This window comes from Malaya genurostris, chromosome 2 (assembly GCF_030247185.1).
Source record: "Malaya genurostris strain Urasoe2022 chromosome 2, Malgen_1.1, whole genome shotgun sequence".
Lineage (NCBI taxonomy): Eukaryota > Metazoa > Arthropoda > Insecta > Diptera > Culicidae > Malaya > Malaya genurostris.
In genome coordinates, this window is record NC_080571.1 from 72,118,498 (window position 1) to 72,144,020 (window position 25,523).

Sequence of the window (25,523 nt, forward strand, 5' to 3'; positions counted from 1 at the left end):
AAAAACAGAGTAAGAAAAAACGGCGTTCAAAACAAACCTTCAGTTCAATTTAAATGAGCTGATGAGCTGATACATCGAATCAATTCTCTTTAGTGAGCTGATCGGTTCGGAGCTACTCACCGGTATGAGCTGCTTCGCACATCTCTAAGTGAGCGTCGAACGATCAATATATCATCTTAAAAAACATATTTTGATTGGAAAATATTTTTCCATTTTTTTAATATATTGAGCTTTTGATAATTTTTCGGATTTTCAATATTTAAAACCCACTTTGAAAAGGCCTAAAAAAATTGCATCGAGTTCCACTTAGATTTTTTATAATATTGTTAATTGTCAAAAAGTAAACAAAATAAAAATCCCATTGCCGTTTCAACCTTCCGAGCGAACGGACGTGATTTGGATTTACTGCGAAAGCATTGAAAACCAGTTGTGTGTGTGTGATAAAGTGGTCGGACGATATTGTGTGATAGACAATAGTGCTTTTTCCTCTGAGAGGTTTTTTTTTCGCATTATATAATAGAACAGTGCCTTATTGCGAGCGGTCGATCGAAACGGTACCGTTAGCCGATTATTGTTTCGCCGATCAAGGCCAAGTGTGAGGATTATAAACAAGCGGCCATTGTGTGAGGATTATAAATAAGTGTGCCTTTTCCTCTCGGAGGTTTTTTGCACACCATCAAAGCGGCGATACGCCGATCGACGAAGTCCAGCTTGGTGTCCCCCGTTGGATCTTAGTTAAGTACCTTTACGTCGTTTATTTTTATTTCTTTATTTGACCATTATATTTCCCCCCGAATCATTTGTTTTTGCGCGGAAGTAGTTCCGCTATGCCTATTTTAAATCCTGCCCCCCCCCCCCCCCCCCCTCCCCCGCTCCCGATGTTCAAATGGAGACTTCCCTTGTCAGTAAAAAGTCCCGCATAAAGAGCTATCCTGATGGGCTCGCACTACCGGCCGGGCCTTACGCGGTCTATTTCCGGACCAAATCAAAGGAAAAAAAACTGAATATTTTAAAAATATCGCGGGACCTGAATTCGCGACATAATACCATAAAAAGTATAGATAGAATACGGCCAGACAAGCTCAGGGTCCTGTTTACCAGCTCAAAACAGGCTAATGAGCTTGTTCAAAAGGATCCTTTTACGCTGGAGTACCGCGTCTACGTGCCAGCTCGTGAAGTCGAAATCGACGGTGTGGTCACCGATTCGAGTTTGACTTGCGAGGATATTCTTAAGTACGGGGCGGGTTGTTTTAAAGACCCCTCACTTAAGAATGTCAAGATACTGGATTGCAAGCGATTGCATTCAGTATCGATCGCCGGGGATGGAACAAAGTCTTATCCCCAATCAGACTCTTATCGTGTGACCTTCGCCGGCACTGCTTTGCCCAACTACATCCTCTTGGACCGGGTTCGTTTGCCTGTTCGTTTATTTGTACCCCGGATAATGAATTGTACCAATTGCAAACAACTGGGGCATACAGCTACTCATTGCAGCAATAAGCCACGTTGTGCTAACTGTGGGGAAGCTCATGCGGACGGCTCTTGCGGTAAGGATGCTGAAAAGTGTCTCTACTGTAAGGAGGGTCCGCATGACCTCTCTGACTGTCCCGCTTACAAACTGCGAGGAGATCGGATGAAGCGTTCCCTGAAGGAACACTCCAAGCGTTCCTTTGCCGAGATGGTTAAGAGTGCCACCCCTCCTAAACATGCAACGAATCCATATGCCTGCTTGTCAACTGACGAGAGCGATTCTGACGACCCTTTGGAAGGTCCATCTTCAGCGGTCCCTCATAGCTGTAGGAAAAGAATGAATAAATCTTCTCATAAGCTACCTAGTAAGGGTTCGAAGGTGTCTTCCGAAGGGCTTCGAAAAGTTACAGCTAACGGGAATCGGGAAAAATCACCGAAGCAAAAAGCTCCTGGTCTCGGAAAACTCAATTCCGAGATGGAATTCCCACCGCTTCCAGGGACTAAAAAATCCCCAAGCGTCCCTGAAAATCCACCAGAGAACCAACTAGGTGCTGGACTTATAAAGTTCTCTGATGTTGTGGACTGGATTTTTACAACTTTCAATATTTCAGACCCTCTTAGAAGCATTTTAATTGCTTTCATGCCAACAGTAAAAACATATTTGAAGCAGTTGACTGCAAATTGGCCCCTTCTTTCAGCGATTGTATCTTTCGATGGCTAAATCATCCACCGAGGTCACGGATCTAATCACTGTTTTACAGTGGAATTGCAGAAGTATTATCCCAAAAATAGATTCATTTAAATTTCTAGTAAACAATCTGAAATGTGACGCATTTGCATTGTGCGAAACTTGGCTAACTTCTGAAATACCCTTAAACTTTCACGATTTTAACATTATTCGTCTTGATCGAGATAATCCCTATGGAGGAGTACTTTTGGGGATCAAAAAGTGCTATTCTTTCTATCGCATTAACCTCCCCTCGATACCAGGTATTGAAGTTGTCGCATGTCATGTTACAATCAAAGGTAAGGACCTTTGCATTGCTTCCATCTACATTCCCCCAAGAGCCTCGGTTGGGCATCGGTGGCTCAGTGATATCGTAGAGCTCCTTCCTGCATCGAAGTTGGTTTTAGGAGACTTTAACTCACACGGTACGGGATGGGGCTGTCTTCACGATGATAACAGATCAACTATGATCCATGATATCTGCGACAACTTCAATATGACAATCTTGAATACGGGAGAAATGACACGGATTCCTGCACCACCAGCAAGACCAAGTGCGCTGGATTTATCCCTTTGCTCGACATCGCTACGGTTGGATTGCACGTGGGAGGTAATTCCTGATCCCCACGGTAGCGATCATCTACCGATCGTAATATCAATCACCAGCGGCTCAAAACCATCGAAGACAATCAATGTTTCGTATGACCTCACACGAAATATTGATTGGAATAGCTATGCGACCTCGATATCTGAGAAACTTGAAAGAACTCAACAACTTCCTCCGGAGGAAGAGTACACGTTTTTGGCTGGCTTGATTCTCGACACCGCGACTCAAGCTCAGACGAAACGTGTACCCGGCGCGAAAACTAACATCCGTCCTCCCAACCCGTGGTGGGACAAAGAGTGCACAAATTTAAACGCGGAGAGAGCCTCCGCGTACAAAATATTCAGAAAAAATGGAACACCTGATAATTACCGGAATTACGCGGCGTTAGACGTTAAAATTAAAAACTTGATTAGAGCTAAGAAACGCGGTTACTGGCGTCGGTTTATAGACGGCTTAACGAAAGAAACATCTATGAGTACTCTTTGGAACACAGCCCGACGAATGCGCAATCATAACACCACGAATGAAAGCGAGGAATATTCCAACCGCTGGATATTCGATTTCGCTAAAAAAGTATGCCCAGACTCTGTTCCGGAACAGAAGATCACCCGCGCCGCGACACCAAATACAAACGAAACACCGTTTTCGATGGTAGAGCTCTCACTTGCACTCTTGTCATGTAACAATAAAGCCCCGGGATTAGACAGAATAAAATTCAACTTGTTGAAAAATCTGCCAGACCCCGCCAAAAGGCGCTTGTTGAGTTTATTCAATAAGTTCCTTGAGGACAACATTGTTCCACATGACTGGAGACAAGTGAAAGTGATCGCCATTCAAAAACCAGGAAAATCAGCCTCCGATCACAATTCGTATCGGCCGATTGCTATGCTTTCCTGTATCCGGAAATTGTTCGAAAAAATGATTCTCTTCCGTCTAGACAATTGGGTCGAAACTAATGGCTTACTTTCAGATACACAATTTGGTTTCCGCAGGGGTAAAGGAACGAACGATTGTCTTGCGTTGCTCTCAACAGAAATTCAAATGGCATTTGCTCGTAAAGAACAAATGGCGTCAGTTTTCCTAGACATTAAGGGGGCTTTTGACTCAGTTTCTATAAATATCCTATCTGAGAAGCTGCATCAGCATGGTCTTTCGCCAGTTTTGAACAACTTTTTACATAATCTATTGTCTGAGAAACATATGTATTTCGCGCATGGTGATTTGTCGACAATACGATTCAGTTACATGGGTCTTCCTCAGGGCTCATGCTTAAGCCCCCTTCTATACAATTTTTACGTAAACGACATCGATAAATGTATCAACACATCTTGCACGCTAAGACAACTTGCCGACGACAGCGTTGTGTCTATTATAGGACCCAAAGCTGGCGATCTGCAAGGGCCGTTACAAGATACTCTTGTCAACTTATCCACATGGGCTCTTCAAATGGGTATCGAATTCTCTACGGAGAAAACTGAGCTGGTTGTATTTTCGAGAAAGCGAGAACCAGCACAATTACAGCTTCAACTAGGGGGTGAAACCATAGCTCAGGTCTTCACATTTAAATATCTCGGGGTCTGGTTCGACTCCAAAGGCACCTGGGGATGTCACATTAGGTATCTGAAAAGAAAATGCCAACAAAGAATCAACTTTCTTCGTACAATAACCGGGTCGTGGTGGGGTGCCCATCCAGGAGACCTGATCAGGCTGTACCAAACAACGATATTGTCCGTGATGGAGTACGGATGCTTTTGCTTCCGATCCGCGGCGAACACTCATTTCATCATGCTGGAAAGAATTCAGTATCGTTGTTTGCGTATTGCCTTGGGTTGCATGCAATCGACTCATACGATGAGCCTCGAAGTGCTGGCGGGTGTTCTCCCATTGAAAAACCGGTTCTGGGATCTCTCATATCGTTTGCTCATTCGATGCGACATTTTGAATCCTCTGGTGATTGAAAATTTCGAAAGGTTAGTTGAGCTTAATTCTCAAACCCGTTTTATGTCCTTGTATTTTGATTACATGGCTCAGAATATTAATCCTTCTTTGTTTGTTTCCAACCGTGCTCATTTCTTGGATACTTCTGATTCTACTGTGTTTTTCGACACATCCATGAGAGAAGAAATTCGTGGAATTCCGGCTCACGTGCGCCCTCAAGTGGCCCCAAATATTTTTTATAATAAATTTAGAACAGTCAACTGTGAAAAGGTGTTTTACACTGACGGATCAAACATCAACGAGTCCACAGGCTTCGGCATCTTCAATCAAAACATCACCGCTTCTTACAAACTCAGTGATCCGGCTTCAGTTTACGTCGCAGAATTAGCTGCTATTCAGTACATCCTCGAGATCATTGAAACGTTGCCCAAAGACCATTACTTCATTGTCACGGACAGTCTAAGCTCAATAGAAGCTCTCCGGGCAATGAAGCCAGGAAAGTATCCCCCATATTTCCTGGGGAAAATACGGGAATATTTGAGTACTTTATCTGAACGGTCTTATTTAATATCGTTAGTCTGGGTCCCTTCGCATTGTTCCATTCCGGGCAATGAAAAGGCAGACTCATTGGCTAAAGTGGGCGCATTAGAAGGTGATATTTATGAAAGACCAATCTGCTTCAATGAATTTTTCAGTATCTCTCGTCAGAAAACTCTCGAAAGTTGGCAAACTTCATGGAGCAATGACGAACTGGGACGATGGCTACACTCCATTATCCCTAAGGTATCGACGAAACCTTGGTTCAAGGGGATGAACGTGAGTCGTGATTTCATTCGCGTTATGTCACGACTCATGTCAAATCACTATACATTCAACGCACATCTCCGGCGTATCGGGATCGTGGAGAACGGGCTCTGCACCTGTGGCGACGGTTATCAGGACATCGAGCATGTCGTGTGGTCGTGCGTAGAGTATCGCGACGCCAGGTCGAAGCTACTGGAATCCCTCAGGGCCCGAGGTAGACCGCCTGAGGTTCCGGTTCGGGATGTGTTGGCGAGTCGGGATAGTTCATATATGCTTCTCATATACCAGTTTCTCAAACACATTAATATACAAGTGTAATCTGTTACATCTGGCTTAGAAAGTTCCTCCTATTTATCGACGTTGTTTCAACTGTGGCTAAGAATTATTTCTCAACTGCAGGTTCGACACTAACTTCCGCCGATTATTCCGATTCCTCATCTGTCCACCATCTTCATCGGAACTAACAAGATCTTTTTGCTGTCACTAACCTTCGCTTCCCTCCTCCCCGTCTCTTCACCATCTCGATGTCAACTAATTAGATCTCTGTCGTTTTAGTCATTTCATTCCCATATCCCCTTTTTACTCCGTTTTCCGCAATATTTACTTCGCTATATTTTTTTTTCATTTTCTTTTGTAACAACACCATCATCGCCCACGGAAACTGATTCCTGATTCGTAACCTGGGGGTGTTCCCCGCGGACCCACACGGACCGAAGAATGCGGCCAACATGAATATTCACCAACGCCATATGGAAGACTCTCATGAAATATTCAATTCACCGGCCGATCACCACATGAAGGCTGGATCTGCCAAAGTCAACCACTGCGACCCAAATATGACATTACTTAATGATACAACCCTAGTTTTAAGTTAGTCGTAAATTTTAAATTAGTAAAAGCCCTTGGCATCTTAGAGCTTAAGCAGTGTGCCTTAAACATTATATTCTTGAATAAAAAAAAAAAAAAAAAAATAAAAAATTAAAAAAAATTAAAATCCCAACAATTTGCTTAAGCTGCGCGTGCGAGCATAAGCATGTTTATGCGTGTTTACGCGCACTTTGTAGTAGATACTTAGGTAATAGGGGTAGATTCTACGTAGATAAATCCAAAAAAATTGTTTATAAAATAAAGTGAATATATCTCAAAAAATAATTTTTTACACTATTTATATCTTCAGCAAAAATACTTCAAAGGTTTTTTTCTTCAAAATAAGATAGAAAAATTGTGAAAAAAAAAATTTTTTTTTCGAAATTCGAAAGACACGTAAGCTCTTAAAAATCAGTGAAAGTCAGTACAGACTTTTGACCGTCTTTTTCCTGTTTTGGACCACTGTGCATCGCAGGGAAAACGAAGTGACTTCTATTTTTGGAGTTTTTCTTCACCACTTTCGGTGCTTCCGGAACAGGAAAAGGGGGGGGGGGGACCAGTAGTGCCGAATTAAGTTTTTATGCCCACTAACTAACAAGTGCTGCAAACTAGAAGAATTTATCAGACATTTTTATGGGATGTGTACCTGTTCTTGACCATCGTTTCTGAAAAACTACTAATAAAATTGGTAATTTTCCACTTATCACGCTTTAGTTCCGGAACCGGAAGTCGGATCCGGATGAAATGTTCTAGAAAATTTTAGGAAACTATTAGACCTTTCATTTGAGTTTTAGTTTGTAAAAATCGTTTGAGCCGTTTCAGAGAAAAATGAGTGCACACTTTTTCACTAATTTTCACATATTACCATGTAACTCCGGAACCGAAAGTCGGATCCAAATAAAATTCAATAGCAGGCTATTGTTAGTCCTTTTATTTAAATCAAAGTTTGTGAAAATCGGTTAAGCCATCTCTGGAAAAAGTGAGTGCATATTTTTTTCTTATTTTTTGGTACATATCATCCTATATCTCCGGAACCGGAAGTCGGGTCGGAATGAAATTCAATAGCAGGCTATGGGACTATAAGATCTTTCATTTGAATCTTTGTTAATGAAAATCGGTTAAGCCATCTCTGAGAAAAGTGAGTGAATATTTTTGTTACATACACACACATACACACGCACACAAACACAGACATTTGCTCAGTTACTCGAGCTGAGTCGAATGGTATATGACATTCGGCCCTCGGTTAAAAAGTCGATTTTCACAGTGATAGCATAGCCTTTCTATATCAGAAAGGCAAAAACGAAATTTACGCTCGACGTAAATGCCACTATACCGTAATTTCTTCGGTAATAACACAATATGACATTTTTATTGGAATTTCATTATGATCGCACATAATTGATTTTACACATGGAACAGACATACGTTCATCAGATTGCGAAATATTTCCCGTATTGATGAAATATTTCCAGAGATATACGATTTTGGAGTCCAGATTTTGTCGCGATCAAGCCTTAAGTGACGTAAATGTGTAAAAGCATATTATCGTTCTGAAAATTATTAGATTTGCCACAGGAATCGTTTCGAAATTACTTAAAACTTTTTTCAGGATTTGTGGCTTCTAGAACACGAATGGTTGTAATAATTTCGAGTCGCTCGTCTAAATAATCTCGCTATAGTGTTATGAGTGTGTGATTCATTATTCGTTTCGTTCTATTTTTTTTCTCCTTCAGGTCGACATACTATTACGTGAACTCTGCCGGTTGCACACAGTTCCGCTACCTCCCGATTTGGATAATCTAAGGATACCGTTCCAACCTCACGCGCCCGGCACTCCCTCACCCCATCAGGCGGCCCTCCAGGGGGCTCGCCAATTGCACCAGCAACAACAACAGATCGACGAGATCGATTCGGACTGTGATGACATCGAGGATGTGGTGGGCGAAAGCGATCAGGAAAGCGAAGGCGAGGAGGACCTTCCGCTGGAAATGGACGACGGTCGAAATCCTTCCAAGGTAAGGAAACCCGGTAACAGCCCGGGATGGGGATGGGGGGGTGGATCACAGTTCACACTGTTGACACACTTTCCGGCCTATCTATCACATGACCCGTTCCATAGTTACCTTTATTCTCTAATGGTGTATCACCGTCATCATCCTCATCATCATCATTAGCATCGTCATCTGTTCCGTCGTTCGTTCGTTCGTCTGGGGGCTGAAGGCCATATACCGGCAGTCGACAAAAGCACATAACTGAAATCCGACCAGCTCATAAATAAAACAATAGTCACAAGCAATTATCATAGACTTCTGGTGTGGCATTTCTTCTTGGTAGCCGCTGAAGGGTAACCGCGGAGAAGAGTTTAAATTTGCAACTTTCGTATCATGTGTCATAATAGATGCTATGACAAACGAACTTGGAAGCACTTGGAATAAACACCTTGGCAGTTTTTCCCCGTTTTCTGTCTCAATGTTAAATTGAGAAAAATACATGCAACTACTTTCTTCGGAGAATACTTTATCCGGAAGCTAATCGAATTCGGTTTCCGGATAAACCGAGAGTTGAAACGTTCTGAGAATGATAAGGTCTGTTTGCCTCTGGCAAACGTACATATTTCTGGCTTCGCCACAACAGTGCAATAATATTTACCTAATGCTGGTGTCAGGTGTATGCATACGTACGTACCTTTATTCAGATACACACGGTCAATGCCGCACGATTAAGCTCTCGAAATGTAGCTGCATCGAGGTTTCCTCGTTTCCTTCGTTCGAAAAATTATTGCCCCTGAGCCCCAAATTCGCAATTATGTATCGGTATGGAAATATAGGACGGAGTGTAATGTTTCTGTTGGTATGTGCATTAGTTATAGTGCCTGCAAGTATTGTTACATCATTTCGTTTGTTTTTTTTTGTTTTTTTGATACAATGTTTTTGTTTGAATTTGCAATTTGACATCCAAACTAATTACTGGATTAAATTTGTTTAGAAATGCGAACATTACGCGAAACTAAAGTAGGTCAACCCTGGATTGGATTACTTATTTAGTAATTAGTAAATGCATGAACTCTATTAATTTCGGGATGCGTCTGTAAAATGTCATGAAACATGAGATGTACTTTCTAAACTTCATTCGGTAATTTTTTCATCTTTTGACAAGCTTAGAACAGCCGAGCTACCGAACATTCTTGTTCTACTGATATATTAGCACAAATAAACATTTGTAGACAGCAGTACTTTAAGATACCGCTGTGATGAAATGTTATTTTTACTGAAAAATCAGCTACCGAGGTTTGAACAGCTGAGATCGGTAGTCCAATTTAAGTGTGTAGTAAATGAATCAATTATTAACGGAAACGTCTGTTAAAACTCTAGGTACTGAATTTCAATCGCATCATTATTATTCAATTAGCTTGTTTCGAGCTTCGAAACATTGTTGTAATAAAATATCAATCCAAATAACGACTGATATTTCACACCGAAATCTCCATGTAGAACAGCTGGAAATATTTGGATCGAACGTGGAACTCTTATCCTGTATTTCGTTCGTGTGATGCTTTTTGATTTCGTTTTATTATTTGTACATGATTCGATTCGAACTGGTAGTCTAACCAACTATCAATCCAGATTAAATTTTTCATGCTGGTAGCTTAGCGAAGACTCACGTCAATCCAATCAATAAATAATCAATAAACTGGGTTAGAACAATTGATGTTGATGAGTTTACATTAGTTGAATGTTATAACGTTTCAACTATTTATTTTACCATAAGAATTAGCATTACAGACCGCCCGTATGTTGCAACTTTGTTGATGATCAGGACCAATTGAGCTTGCTACATGTTTTTTTTCTGAAACAACGTGTTTGGAAAAAACGTGTTGCTTCACGTTGTGCAAATTGTTCTGATTCCTGCTTGCTGATCAATAAAACCACCTGCCGGGTCCGGGTAATTTTACCGAAAGCCGTTTCACCGCATGGCATTTCGCCGAAAGGGTCATTTCGCACACTTGTCTAAATATCATAATTGGAATTAGACAAATGGTAGTTTGTAGCGTTTACGTCCGTCTTGTTGACCTACAATTGTACTTCTGAAATATTTTATATTATAAATAATGGATAAATTCATTTATCCGTGTTCAATTCAAGAAGATTACTCTATTGCTTAAATTTTTTAGATTGTTTGGTGATCCTTAGAAAGAGTATTCCAAGAAAGCATGTTGACTTTGTGTGATGCTAAGTATCAAAGCATTTTCATTTGTTTGTGGTATTTTTCGTTAATTGAGTGCAAATTAAAAAGATATCTAATGCTGTTTCACCACATCGGTTTTGTTCGGATGCTGTCCTATTTAAAGCAAAGAAATCTAGCTCTGAGTAGACAGGGCAAACGAGGCTTTTACAGGTTTGTATTCGAGAGGCCACCGCTTCCGACGGCTGGTCGGCAGCCAACTCAGCTTGCGTCGCATCAGCGGCTTTGTACCGCCGAGTCTTCTTGGCTTCGGTAATGTGGTTGCGCCCAGTGATGCGAACGGTACCGGTAAAATACATTTCTTTCCCTACATTCTACACACTCTGAGTGCTACCGCCTGCTACAACTGCTGGTAGATACATTTACTCTAGAGAGTGTACCAGCGACGATGAGAACGGTGAAGGTAAAAATATATTTTGTTCTGCTTCATTCTACTCTTTCTTAGGTTTACAGCACTCTACAGTAGGCTGGGCGATACATTTGCTCAAAGCTACCGCCGCTTTTAAAAATGTAATATAGCTTTCTACCGCCGACGAAAAAAAAGTATTCTACCGCTGTACTTTACATTGTTCGCTCAGAATGGTAGCGCACGTGTTTACATTGAACGTTAACAAATGATTACTAGTTATTTAATATATAAACATTATGTGTTGACGATTTTTTTGTATTTTTCAAGACCAGATTATATTTTATTTAAATAGTAGATCGTTTGATATTCTTGATGATCTTCCCGAATGGTGTAATGAATTATTTGTTTTCAAGGCCCTTTTTAAATGAAGTATTCAATGCTTTGCTGCATTGAAACGTACTGATTAGATTTTAGCAGATGAAAAAGTAAACAAAGAGAAACAATTTACTTTTGTGACCTTATGAAATGGTTACGTCGACTTGTCAATTTTTTTCCCTTCATTAGCAGTGAACGTTGTTGTTCCTAAAATCGTTTTTTTTCCAAAGCAATTCATGATCGTGAAAAATGACTGATTCATCGAAAATAAAGCGTTTTTATCGGGACATAGCCAATGATTGTTATAAGTGTGAAGATGATTATATAATTTGTAACATTGATTCTACTCGAATCTGCACGTACAAAAAATTAAGAAGTAGTTATGATCCCGGAAATTTTGTTAAGCATTTACGAAATGTGCATCCGGAAAAGGCTCTGAAATACGGACTACTGAAGCAAGGATATGCACCAGAAAAGAAAAGGAAAATTCTTAAAACATCAATAGCACTCGACAGACAAGCTGTGATTGAATCTTTGGTAAAAATGGTATCACTTCATCACTTGCCCCTATGCGCCGTTGAATGGGAAGGTTTTCGAGAACTGCTAGATCCAATTTGCGAAGCACTTAAATTTAAAATCAATCGAGACAATATCTCTCGTCATATTGAATAATGCGCAACAAATATTAGGGAAAAAATTGCAGCTGAAATGCAAGGTCGATTAATATGCATCAAAGTCGACTCTGCGACCCGATATGGCCGTCATGTAGTGGGCATAAATGCGCAATTTAATAAAGATGATACTGTGATTATTAGAACCCTAGGTAAGGCTATTTTGATTTGGCCAAAGTAGTATAAGCATATAAATGATTTGTTTTGTAGCAATGATGGAAGTTAAATGTCGCCAGACTGGTAAAATCCTAAAGTCAAAAATCGATGATGTACTGATAACGTGCGGAGTCGCACAAGTCATTCCTATTGTGTATTTCGATGAAGTTTGAGCTTTCCATACAAAAAAACATCACTTGTTCGAAATGCAGAATCACATTTTTTACATTCAATCAAAACATTTCGAAATGCGGAAAATGGAAATTTTTCACTCAATCTAAAAACTTTAATTCGATCTAAATACCAAAAAAAAAATTTTTTTATCTTCATTTATATAACGGTTAAAATTATTTCACACCGGAGAACGATTAAATTATTATTTCCGAACGAAGGGCCCTTCTATTTGATTCGAAGACTGCGAGAAGCGATCTAACCACCTCAAAGATATCGATGTTAGTTTCATTCGAAATCTTTTGTGACCATTACTTTTTGGGCTTCCCGAATAGGAAAACGGTAACCAGTATAGCCAAGTTCAGTTTACTTGTCCAACCAACAAGCCCTTAAAACATTCATTGACTAGTCACACGTGCGAATACGTGAAAGTCATCTTCAAAATAATGAACGAAATAGGCAATGTGCAGCGCCTACCGTAAAGTACATTTTCTATCACACTCATGTACACTTTTCTACAACGGCAAAGTACTTTTTTTTACCGCCACGAGCTACTTTTTTTGTGGTACAGTAGCGCGAACAAGGAGGCAGTAAAATGTGGAAAAATATAATTTCTACCTACTTCGAACGGCTATGATTCCAGCCGTAGTTTTTTACGCGATACTGCTTCGCACGCGTACTGTAATAGAATTTTAGTTTGGATGCATCAACGCGGTACAGTAAGAAAAATTAAAAAAGGTAGATGTGGGTAAGCAGACTACAGTAATAAAAATGGGAGGCAGTTTGCATCCTTGGTTGCGCCTCATAAATTCTCTAGGAGATATAAAACAAATAAATATCCAGAATTTGTAGTTTTTTTTTAATAAATAATGTGATGTATTCGATGTTTCGTTTTCGGCGAATTGTCTCTTTCGGCGAAATGACCCTTTCGGCGAATTAACCCTTTGGGCGAAACCAAGTCGTATTTTCAGTCACGAAGTGTTTTTTAGAAAATCTCTTGAACTAATTTTTTCCACGAGATATAGTCTATACGCACTATGGCGGGACCGTCGATCCGGGAAAATCGGTGGCAACTAAATGGATTTTATCCCGGATCGGCCGTCCCGACATAGTGCGTATAGACTTTTATAATGACATGAACATTTTCTGATTATGATTTGCTCAACACTGCCTACCATGTATCTGTGTTTAATACTGTGCCAAATAGAAAACAAAATGAATCTGCGTATGATTCAAAATAAACCTCGCCAAAAAACTTACTTTATCGATCAAACTTGCAGAAACAATTTGTGTAGTTTTGTGAAAAAACAGCACGTTTTCTGGAAATAACTCGAATATTTTTGAACTGGATTTTTTTCGAACGCGTAAATTAATCAACAATTGTGATTATTGTTTATAGTATTGTGAGGTCACTAACAATGTTTTTCAATGAACCCTGCGAAAAATAGTCGCAAAAGAAAAAATAACTACTATCGTGAATAAGTGATGCATGTTTGAGTGCTACTTTTATTAGAAAATGTAGAGACACTGTTTTTTAAAAGTGTTTTTTCCAATGCTACAAAATTTATAAAGTATTGATACTTGGATAAGAAGTATTTTTCACTTATTCTTTAAAAAAATAATTTTTTTGATATAGAAATATGAAGATATATGTATTTAGACAATTAAAATATTTTCAGAGCATTTGAAGATTCTAGAAAAAAAGGTTTGACCGAAAAAACTACATTTTGGGAGCCTCATATAAATAAATCTCGTGGTCCCGATCACATAAAAACACGTTTTCTGATTGTCTTTCAGAGGTAGATTTTGGTGCTTCATTGCATTTAGAAAAGTTTTTGTTTAGAATGGTCCCTTTCTTAGAATATAATTAAAATTGTCAATCCACCCAAAAGTGAGTTATAAGCTATAATTTGTTCGTAAAAATTTGTGAATTGATGAGCAAAAGGGATTTTCTCATAAAATCAGCAGTAATAGGCATGGTCTTATGAGAAGTTATGTTTCATGATTTCCATGATTTCTCAATCATGGTACCGGCAATAGATTTGAGTCTGTGTATTTTTCGCTGGTTTGTTCTATCCCGGAAGCATTATCACCCATCTGGTGTCCTTACACAAGCAATTGAATTAACATAATTGAAGCCGTGCAATCGAAGTTCATTCGTTTTGCTCTTAAATCGCGACCATGGCGTAACCCAGTTGAGCTTCCACCTTACACTGAGCGCTGTCGTCTCCTCAACATGGAAACCTTAGTCAAAAGAGGTGAACTATTTCAAGAGCAACCTTCGTAGGTAAGCTACTTGCAGGTCATTTTGATGCCCCTACTATTCTCTATAAATCCAAATCAATGTACTCTCAAGTAGTCTAAGATCTTGGAGCCTCTTGGGACTTAATTTTCAGAGCACAGATTATGGTCAAAACGAACCCGTTTGGGCGATGATGAATGTCTTTAACAGCGTTTATAATTATTTCACCTGAATGAATAAATAAATAAATTGTGTGATAATTGTTCGATGTATGCTTACCAACTCCGTGCTGTTTTAGAACTGTGTTTACCACAGCTCAGTGTGGCGGAAATGGTAAAACTCGTATGCACGATTTGCATAAGAACGCAGGTTCGAGTCTTGCCTCTAATCGTATCTTTTTCCAAAAAATCATCTTTTTTTTTGAGTTTCTCATTCATTTGACTGCTTCAATGTATGTTTCCATTCGGTCATTGCAAAACTGAACTTAGTATGGCGACTTTGCGTCGAACCAACTGCGTCAAATTAATCAATGGTTGTAGAACATGTTACTACAAGATAATATGCCGAACACACGAGCTCTTTAAAATGTATTGGTGTCGGGATATGCAGATTTATTTATATAGGGCTCCCAAAATGTAGTTTTTTCGATAAAACCTTTTTTTCTAGAATCTTCAAATGTTATAGAAATATTTTAATTGTCTAAATACATATATCTTCATATTTCTATATCAACAAAATAAAATTTTTGAAGAATAAGTGAAAAATACTTCTTATTCAAGTATCAATACTTTATAAATTTTGTAGCATTGAATAAATTTTAACAGCGTTTGAAAGTATGATCGAATCAGTATAAGCACTCAAATATATCTGAAAATACACTTTTAGAAAATAGTGTCTTTACATTTTTTAATAAACGACTTTTAACAATGTGTGACTTATAACTGTGCCAATTGGAACATTTTTGAACCTGTTTTAAAAAAATACGTTTTTTTGCATTGTCGACGACGTTTCGAAATATTATACACTTAATACGAAATCGGATTCGGACTAAAGTCAGGAACTCCCTATGAGACCTATAAACCTTTCATTTGAGTCTGTGATTGTGAAAATTGAGCCTGCTATTTCTGAGTAAATTGAGTAAGTTCCATTTTGAGGTCAGTCGATTTGTTTGGACATCAACTTATATGACCTACAAATTTGAGCCGCTTTGAGCCCGGACGTAGTACCAAAGATAAATAATAAAGACATGTACGTGCTTATAAATATTTTTAAAAAATGTGGTTCGTTCCCGGTACCTTCTGAAATGACCGCACTCACCGCTTGGTGGAGCGCGAGATTGATTGCATTGTTATCATTTCAACCAAAGTGTGCCATAAAATCTCAATATATACAAATGAGCTACCGAATCGAACGAGTTCTCACGGTTTGACATTTGCATTATGATGGGAACTCAGCAGTGCAACCAATTTATCACCATTGGTGCCAGTTTCACGGAGGACCGTAGATGTGCACCAAAAAAAGATCGTGACTGTCATGTCTGGAAATTCGTTTGTGGTTGTACTATCTATAATTGGGGATATAATCATTGTAAAATAAAAAAAAGTTTATCTGGTTAGGCATTATAATTTTCAGAGGGTGGAAAATAAGAAACATGTTCAATACTTTGCCTTCTAAAATCCAAATTCATTACACTCAATTTCAGTCAGTTTGAAGCCGTCAAGTTGTCCACGTGTTGCATATCACCAGAGATGCCAGGCAATACAATAAGTTTAGTTAGCAAAAACGAAAAGATCGCGCTAATTTTCAAAAGTGTGTAATTTCTGAATTCCGTTAGAAGTCTTTAGACGAAAAAAGGTTTACATGTTAACTAAGACATTGGATAATTTACAGTCAAAGTTGCAGACTTGGCATCTCTGCATATCACTGACAATTTTTCGCGATTTGTCGAATAAAACGGGGTACCGGTAACTGAACACTTGGGGTGCCGGTAACTGAACACTTGGGGTGCCGGTAACCGAATTCGGTAGAAATTTTGAAAATTACTAAAAAAAACTTTGGTTGCGAAAATTTTGATAGCATCCAGTATTAAATCACGAAATAGATCTATTTCACCTCATACATATTCAATCCACTCACCTTTCCGATTGATGCTTTTCAATTTATGATACTATAAAAAATGTCATAAAAAACTTTTGTGTTGATTTTCACGCAGTTAAAATTGGTTTTAAGCGCAGCAAAAAGTACAAACGTCTGTTTGCTTTGGTATTCGGCACAAAAAGAACGTGCTGCTATCACACACACATGACATTTGTCGGAATGACGCTACCTGCTTTCTGTCAAAAGTTACGGTGGGGTGCCGGCAACCGAACATCTTCCCCTATTTACGATAATTAACGAGAATATAACGGCCATGATAAATTTCCAATATCCTTACATCAAATTGACATGTTTATCTAATATTAACTGAAACTATGTGTCAAATTTTTTTCCAATCCACAGAAAGACGAGATGGAAGTGGAACATTTAGCGACGCTAGAGAGATTACGGCAAACTCAGCGACAGGATTATTTGAAAGTGAGTTCGATTAACTTTGTTTTTGATTTATTTCCAATAAACAACTCATTCCATCGTGACAGGGCTCGGTATCCGGTTCGGTTCAGGCGACCGATCGACTGATGAAGGAACTGCGGGACATCTACCGTTCCGATTCGTTCAAGAGCAACATGTACTCGATAGAACTGGTCAATGATTCAATCTACGAATGGAACATTCGACTGATGTCCGTCGATCCGGACAGTCCGCTGCACAACGATCTCGTGCTGCTGAAGGAAAAGGAAGGCAAGGACAGCATTCTGCTCAACATAATGTTCAAGGAAACTTATCCGTTCGAGCCTCCGTTCGTCCGTGTTGTGCATCCGATCATTTCCGGTACGGGTTTGCGTTTGGTTGGTAATAGTAACTAGTATCATTTTCGTAAGACTATGATTGCTTTTAGGCGGCTATGTCTTAGTGGGAGGTGCAATCTGCATGGAATTACTCACCAAACAAGGCTGGAGCTCCGCGTACACAGTGGAAGCCGTTATAATGCAGATAGCGGCCACGCTAGTCAAGGGCAAGGCAAGAATACAATTCGGTGCAACAAAGGTAAGAAGATACTCTAGACTAGGGTAGATGTTTGTAGTCTGTAGCTTGTGAAGGTATGTAATTTTACTCGAAGTGGCTTTGATGTTCTCAAGAAAAACACATATCACTATTACATTGATCCGATCACGGAGTGGTCATGATTTTCGAGAAAATAAGAAAATCAAAAACCCTATGTAGCATATTCACAGGGCTGATGTGCGGCATCCTAACGGTTGTTCAAAGCAGTAAATTGTGGTTCATACAACCTTGCACCTCTCCATAGATGGTTCGCAGCACGTTCCTCTTGAACGGTGCGTTGATCTCCTCCAACATAGTGCAGATCTCGTGAGCACAGAGAACAACCGGTATTTTTTCTTCGACGACTTCTTGAAGATTTGGCAACAACAATTCATCGATCATGGTTCTGTATCGATTTCCATTCACGGTAACGCATCGTTCTTCCTCATTTTTAAAGAAATAAGGACCGATGATTCCACCAGCCCATAGACCGCACAAAACAGTACATTTATCGGAATGCATCGGTAATTCTTGAACGGCTTGTGGATTATCTTCGCTCCAAATACGGCAATTTTGCTTGTTGACGTATTCATTCAACCAAAAATGCACCTCATCATTGCAGAGAATTTTAATCTATAACCAGTTTTACTTGGGCACTGATTTTGAATATAAATTTTCATGATTTGGAAGCGTTATTTTATTTATGATGATTTCCCAAACAAAATTGAGTAAAGATGTCGCTTTACACTGCCAAAACAACTTTCAGATAATGGAGTAATCTCTGTTGGGAGTGTTTCCAAAAAGATAGGACTACAATTGAATGCTGTGGCAAATGAGTAAAGCAAAGCATGCTCGGTTCTTCTAGTCAAGTAGACTGTTTCTTCAAATGATTTTATATGCAAGGTTGTTTGATTGGCAAAACAATTTCCCCGGATAGAAGCTAGCTACGGGTTCGGCTCTTTAGAGGATGTCGGAGCGTCTGTACTCCATGTTAGGAGCGGCTTCAAACAGCGTCTGTTCTGGTATCCAGCGGATGAGTATGAGATGCTGCATCCTGTCCAGCTAAATCCAAGGTGGCAACCCCACCAACGGGATCGTCCTAGTGCTAGTTGGGACGTTAAACAGTACAAGCACGATGATCCTCCGGTGAGACAGGGGGTTTGCGTAGGCCTAATAAGCCGCCCGTAAAATATTACAATTAATACAGGAGAGAATACGACCGTAAAATAGGCGTCTAGTCCTCATGTGCACCTTGTGCACTGCACAACCGGTCGAATTGAAGGAATGAAATGCGTCCCCAACCCCATCCAAATTCATATACATCAGATACGCATCTCATATACATCTGTTGTCGCTGTGTTAGTGGCTTTTCCGTGCACATGAGTTACTGCACCAGATTCAAGAAGAGAAAGAATTACTCAGCTCAGCTCTGAGATTTGTTTGTTTAATAAAAAATCCCATCCGAAAGTATATCGTTATCTCATTGTATTGAAAAACACTAGCGAATCTCCATTCCTCAATCTTTAGTTTTCACTTACAACGAACTGTTGCATCTGCTATCATACTATATAAGCAGTGCACAACTAGTCAATTTTGTCACGAGACGACACTGCATTTATCCCCTGGGATCCAAAAGAAACAGGAAAGATGTTGGTGGAAAGAACAAATAAATCTTTTTTATTTTATTGTTCCGTACAACCTTGTCCCACCCTAGTGTCCATCACCTTGCCGTAGTCTTCTCATAGATTCGACTCGAAAGCGTCCCAGACACTCGCATTCTATCCATTGTTGATCCGCAACAATCTGTAATCGTGCAGAATCTGTCATAGCTTCTCGATCGATTGTGTCGTATGCCGCTGAAGTTACACTTCTGGATTAGACAATGTCACATGCCTCAACAAACCTCGCTTGGTACGACCCTGCAAATTCCTTAGCTATTTGTTATAGACGACGAAATAGGATTTGGGAAAGGAACTTTGTAGGCAGCGTTCATTTCCCTTCGTCGAAACTCGTTCCATGATCATAGTGTACGTTCACGATGTTGTAATTGAAGAAACGGCCTTTGATCTTCAATACTCACATTCTGTCATTGATTGTCACGCGCTTACTTATCCCTATGACTATGACTATCACTATCGTAGCATGCTAGTTGTGCCACAACTCTGATAGAAGATTGCTGCTCAATGCTCGCCTTTCCACACCTTTTGCCACGTCAAATAACGTTCCTGCAGTGCTGCCATGCGATTTGCAGTTCCATGTGCCGTGCTTCCGAACGTAGTATATTGTTCATCGTCTAAGTATTTTCCGAACGGCTTCTTAGGTCATGGTGTCAGTCCTGTCAATAGTCTTATGCTGCCACAAGGATCATAATCAGTTGCCCCTAACATGGAGAACAGACGCTCGGATAGGCTCGCTCTCTGAAAAAAAAAAAAAGGTCAAGAAGCATACACCGGCGTTGGCTACCCGATCTATTTATCTATGATTACTCGTACCCTAGTCGGCACCGCGAGAAGGTAGGGATAGGAGTTACTGGACTAGAGATTAATACCTAGTTCACATTACAGAGTTAAAACGTGTTATAATAATCACTGACATGGAAAATGTCATCAAGATAGCCTTAAAACGCCTTTTTCAGTCCATAGTGTGAACTTTATATAAAGCTGCCCTTACACGAGACAATATTATTGTCAATACAAGGAGTATTGACAATACTTTTGATCGTGTAATGGAAACTTCATTGGATTGACGAAAATATTGTCAAAATATCAAACCTGCTCATCAATCCTACAATACTTTCTCTCCAGAGAGGAAACAGTTAAATATGTACAATGACCGTTTCTCTCAATGTTACAATATTCAGTTGCAATATTTAAAGCTACAAACACTTGATTTTTTCGAAAAACACGGACTCAAGTTACCAAGCCAATTGGATTGACGGTATTGACAATACTTTGGATTGACAATAATATTGTCACGTGTAAGGGCTGCTTAAGGTTCACAATGGGTTCTATATTACGCAATAATCACGGCCACTGTAGATATCATTCTTCAACTCGCCATCTACTGTATCTGCTATATATTCATACTGAAATCAGTGTATATATGATATACCTAACGGATTCAAACAAATACAAATGATACTAAGAACACTTTAGTCTCTTACCCAGGGCCAGTATAGTTTGGCGCGAGCGCAGCAGAGCTTCAAATCGTTGGTACAGATTCACGAGAAGAACGGTTGGTTTACGCCGCCTAAGGAAGACGGATAAGTAGTCGGTAGGCCAACCCACGAACAACACTTCCGTTTCTTTTACTTACCTACGTTCAACGTCGCCGTCGCCGTTGCCACCGCGTTGTTGGTTTTCAACCGACTCCATCGCGCTTTGCAGCAACAACGACTAAATCAGCAGTAATTTTTCGTTTATAGTGTGTAGAGGATAGAGAGATTGAGTTCAACAGTAAGGGAGAGAATACAACAGAAGCTGAACGTCCAAACAGCACGGCTTTATTGTAGCTTTATTTTCCGTTTTTTTTTCTAGAGTGATGATTTGAGAGTAATTTTCAGTATAATACGTACGCGAGTAAATGCTATAAGAAAAGAGTGAGAGGTAGACATGGATGAGAGTAAACAATAGTAGAATATATTAGAAATCGAGTGTTCGTTTGAAACAAAGAAATGGAAAACAGCGATTATGTGAGAATAATGCACACACTGAAGGAATAGTGATAAAAAAAGCTATTCAATACGTTCTCGTGCGATGACGATATCTTAAACAGACAAACAAACAAGCAAAAAAAAATAGAAATAAACCAGCAATTGCTTCTTTCTGTGAATATCAGGAGCCAACCAAAAACAAACAACAACAAAAACGAATAGAAACATGAGAAACATTAGATTACAACTGTATAATGAAAAACAGATTCCTCTTAAAGAGGTAGCATAGATAACTTTTTTTTATCTAAAACTCTTGTAAATATATGACAGAAGCAAGAGAAAATCGAAAAATAAAACCGCGCGTAGCATCTTTCTCAGAAATCCAAAATTTCATACAAAAGAACGAGAACTAAAGTGAAACTCTTATTTTCTCCTATTGTTCAATACTATTGCAAGAGACACATTAAATTTCATACCAATGATGTTATTCATTTACATATATTAGGAAAAAACACGACACAAACGATTAGCAAGGGGTTGTTACGAATCTGAACTCAACTATCGGTTTGCTAATATCTGACAAAAGTATTGAAATAATAACTTCGTAACAGCAATACAATAGAAATATGCGACAGTGAAAAGTAAAAAAACTGCACTCGATCGTTTCAATGTGTATAATAATGCAGGACAGGAGACCGTAGTTAAATTTCCGAGCATATGTATGCTCTTAAAGTAGGCGCTACGGTTCAATGTTCTACTCTCATTGTTTTGTATAACTTGATTTAAATGTTCATCGGAAAGACGTCTGTAAGAAAACAAATGCTCTAATTAAAACGATAAAAAAATACCCTAAGAAAAACTGTTCGTATTCAGTAAACTAGATTCTGATTTATTTGTGAAAATATAAAACAAAATCACGACGTGCGCACCGGATAACGTGGGAAGGCAGTACACTGGCCGATCTCGGTTCATGACTACGGAAGTAAAGTGAAAGTAATCAAGGAAAAACTTTTTTCATCAGACTGTGAAATATGTAAAATATAGAGAAAATACAAAAAAAAACATGAAAACTAGAATATAAGAATAGTTTATATTAATACAAGTAATAACAAAATTCTGAATTTCAGGAAAGAAGAATAAAATGCTATAAAAATGTAATGGTTTATCTGCGTTTTTCTGTCTCGAAATTCTCCCTGCTTATTAAAAGTAATAGATAGTCAGTCCGTCCCTGTGTCTCGGTAATCATTCCGAATGTATTCTATGGTATTGACTTTTCTGACAGCTCACTTTTAATCACAAATGAAAATGAAGTTGGTTTGTTTTCATTCGGAAAAAGCCTACATTAAACACGACACACGATTAATTAATTTCGGTCGACGTCAAGATTAATTAAATAATGTTTTAGCCGAATATTACTTACGTACCCGACGTCAAAATGCTCCGTGAACTTGACATTATGTCCATTCATATGAATTGCTTACAATTAATGTTGTTGCTCCGTAACCGTTCCATGTCGGTGATGCCACGTGTGAATCACATTTACATGTTGTTTTGTTTTCATCAGGAAATATATTGGCCGCCTATTTTTCACTAGAGTCGCCGTTCATTTTTCACCGGGCATAGAAACCTCAATATGGGTTACACTCGAATATGTGTGCAGCAGTTCTTTCCTGAGACAGGACCAGAACAATTCTCGGCGAATTTCTCTTTGTTTACGTTCCCTTCTATTGATTACTAAACCGTTTTCTTCCGTATTCTATGTATGAGACGATCCCCCCTATTCTGTATGTCGATCGAATGTAAAAATTTACATTCTGTAATTCGATCGAGTGATTCTTTTGTATGGGAAACTCGAACTTGATCAACATCAGGTTGTATTTTCGATTGTAATTTCTCATCCTTTGACTTTAGTCTCATATGTCTTGCTTATATGCAGTATATGTCTTGCTTATTTCGCTCTTGATATTTGTCAATCCTGTATGTACTCTACCCTGTATCTTTACCTGCATGTACTCTATCCTCTATCTTTATCTCCAAATATCAAGGGGAGCGTGCCATTTGAGCCAATTTGTTCTGATTCCTGCATGTACTTACAAATAAACGAATCTTGAAACGAAGTAAATAAGATTGAAATATGGGTATGTTTGGTAATGAAAAAGCAATGTAATAATAAGTATATATTAAGGGCAATAACGTATTTCCCTTTAGCGGCCCTTACACGTAAATTATGAATGTCATTTTTCATGATCACTAAGTAATGATATTTCAAATTTGCATGGCGAACTCGCCATTACTGCGTCATGATACTTTTAATGATCGTGTAAGGTCCGCTTTTGTGTTCTTTTGATTGAGAAAATAAAACCAAGGCGCTAAAAATGTAGAACCGATTCCAAACGGTTCTGCCAGTCTTGCGACGGTACCCTTATTCATCTCTATTAGTCATCTCATATACGAATACCCTCAGTTAGAATGGGATCTGCTGTAACGAAAGAATGATAATCATCAATAGGATCGGGTGCATTTTGTTTTCGATTCGAATTTCATTGCTGGTCATAAACTTTCATGAAGAAATTCATAACGGCGTTACTAATGACGGTTTTCATTTCGATACCCTTCCATGAAATGGTAAAATATTATACCATTATTGCAAAAGGAGTCAACCAACAAAAATTCTCATGTTTGGAAAAGATGTAAAACAATAATTGATTGAAAAGGCAAGTTAAAAGAAAGAAGTAAAAAAGAAAAGGAGACAGAAAAAGAAATAGCGAGAGGGAGAAAGATAGTGACAGAGGGGAGAGAGAGGTATCTACTCATCAAATTCGTTTTGAACATACTTTATTCTAGTAAATTTTGTATTACCATTAATTTCCTTTTCTGTCAGGTAATACTCGAAAATTTTTCTAAAGTTACCGGAAGCATCCAAATTATTATTATTTTTAATTATGAGCTTTCATTGTGCTGTTATTGATAACAACTAAGAAACCTGTTAAACCCTTAGAAAATAGTTGGACGAGACATGGGATGCTCTCAATTTCAAATGGATTGTTCATCATAAAATTTGTAACACTTTTACTGAACTTCTTGCTCCAACGCGAAAGTTGGTATTACCATAGATAACAGATATACAGGCTTACATATGAACTGTGTCAGACCCTATCAGCTTGTAGCGAAATCATTCTTCAACTCAGCAACACCATCGCACGGTGTCACATTCAACATATCATGTCAATTGTATGGGTGCGCAGTGCTGCTATTTTGGCGCGCACGAATTTGACATTTCTCTCCCCTACTTCTGTGTAGGAGATTCGATGCAGACTCGCCTGAGGGCGCCATGCTCGCATAAGAATGGATGATTCGATAAGCTTTTATGTTGGTGGAGTAAAATCACATATGATCAAGATAAGACATGACATGTTCTACGCAGGGTGGCAAGTGACCGGGAAAATCGGGAAAACCGGGAAAAAGTCGGGAATCTGGTTTTACCGGGAAAAACCGGGAAAAAGTCGGGAATTTTAGTGCAAATCCGGGAAAAAAATTTCTATTCCTAATCTTAGTAACGATTTTCAGCGTCATGATTTTCCTGATACAACAAATGAAAAGATGAAGGCCATTTTGTATTTGAACTAGAACTTTAGTACACATTTTAAAATTTTAAAATGGTGCACAATCCATTGAAAATGGAGCCAACACCTCTGCAATTTTAAATCAATAAGAGCTTTCTTAGTTGTCATCAATAAGTGCAAAGGACAGTTTCTCTTTGTTTATTTTTTCTTTAAATTATAATGTTTAACAGCAGATCGAAAGTTGATAGTTTCAGTCGTTATTCTATACAAAGTTTAAGATGGAAGGATTGCCTATATGACCGTAATAATCGGAAGAAAGAGTAAAGAAAGAGGAACTGTCATTTGCACTTAGGACCTTTTGTAGTGTTTTTCTTCTAATTTCAGAATAATTATGCATAATGGTGAAAGTAACATCAGGTAACATGTTTGATAATTTTTTAAAGAATTCTTAGGGGCCATGTTTTTAGTTGCCAGCCAATGATTTCCCTAATTTCACCAAAATTTGTCTCAGTAATTTCAAATTGTGACAATACTTGTCTAGTAAT

The 25,523-nt window shown here is 38.8% G+C and overlaps 1 protein-coding gene across 4 annotated transcripts in view; it reads left to right on the plus strand.

Annotated features, from left to right (window-relative positions):
• LOC131427469 (ubiquitin-conjugating enzyme E2 Q2) overlaps positions 1-21,630 on the plus strand; it is a 65,337-nt gene extending 43,707 nt beyond the window's left edge. For 3 of the 4 annotated variants that reach the window (XM_058590685.1, XM_058590686.1, XM_058590687.1), the window contains exons 4-8: positions 8,150-8,431; positions 17,122-17,196; positions 17,259-17,550; positions 17,618-17,766; positions 20,919-21,630. In XM_058590685.1, the coding sequence (XP_058446668.1) occupies positions 8,150-8,431; positions 17,122-17,196; positions 17,259-17,550; positions 17,618-17,766; positions 20,919-21,029 (909 nt within the window). In that variant the 3' untranslated portion in view covers positions 21,030-21,630. The remainder of the gene's footprint in view (positions 1-8,149; positions 8,432-17,121; positions 17,197-17,258; positions 17,551-17,617; positions 17,767-20,918) is intronic. The other variant, XM_058590688.1, reaches the window with a different exon arrangement.
• The last annotated feature ends 3,893 nt before the right edge of the window (positions 21,631-25,523 follow it).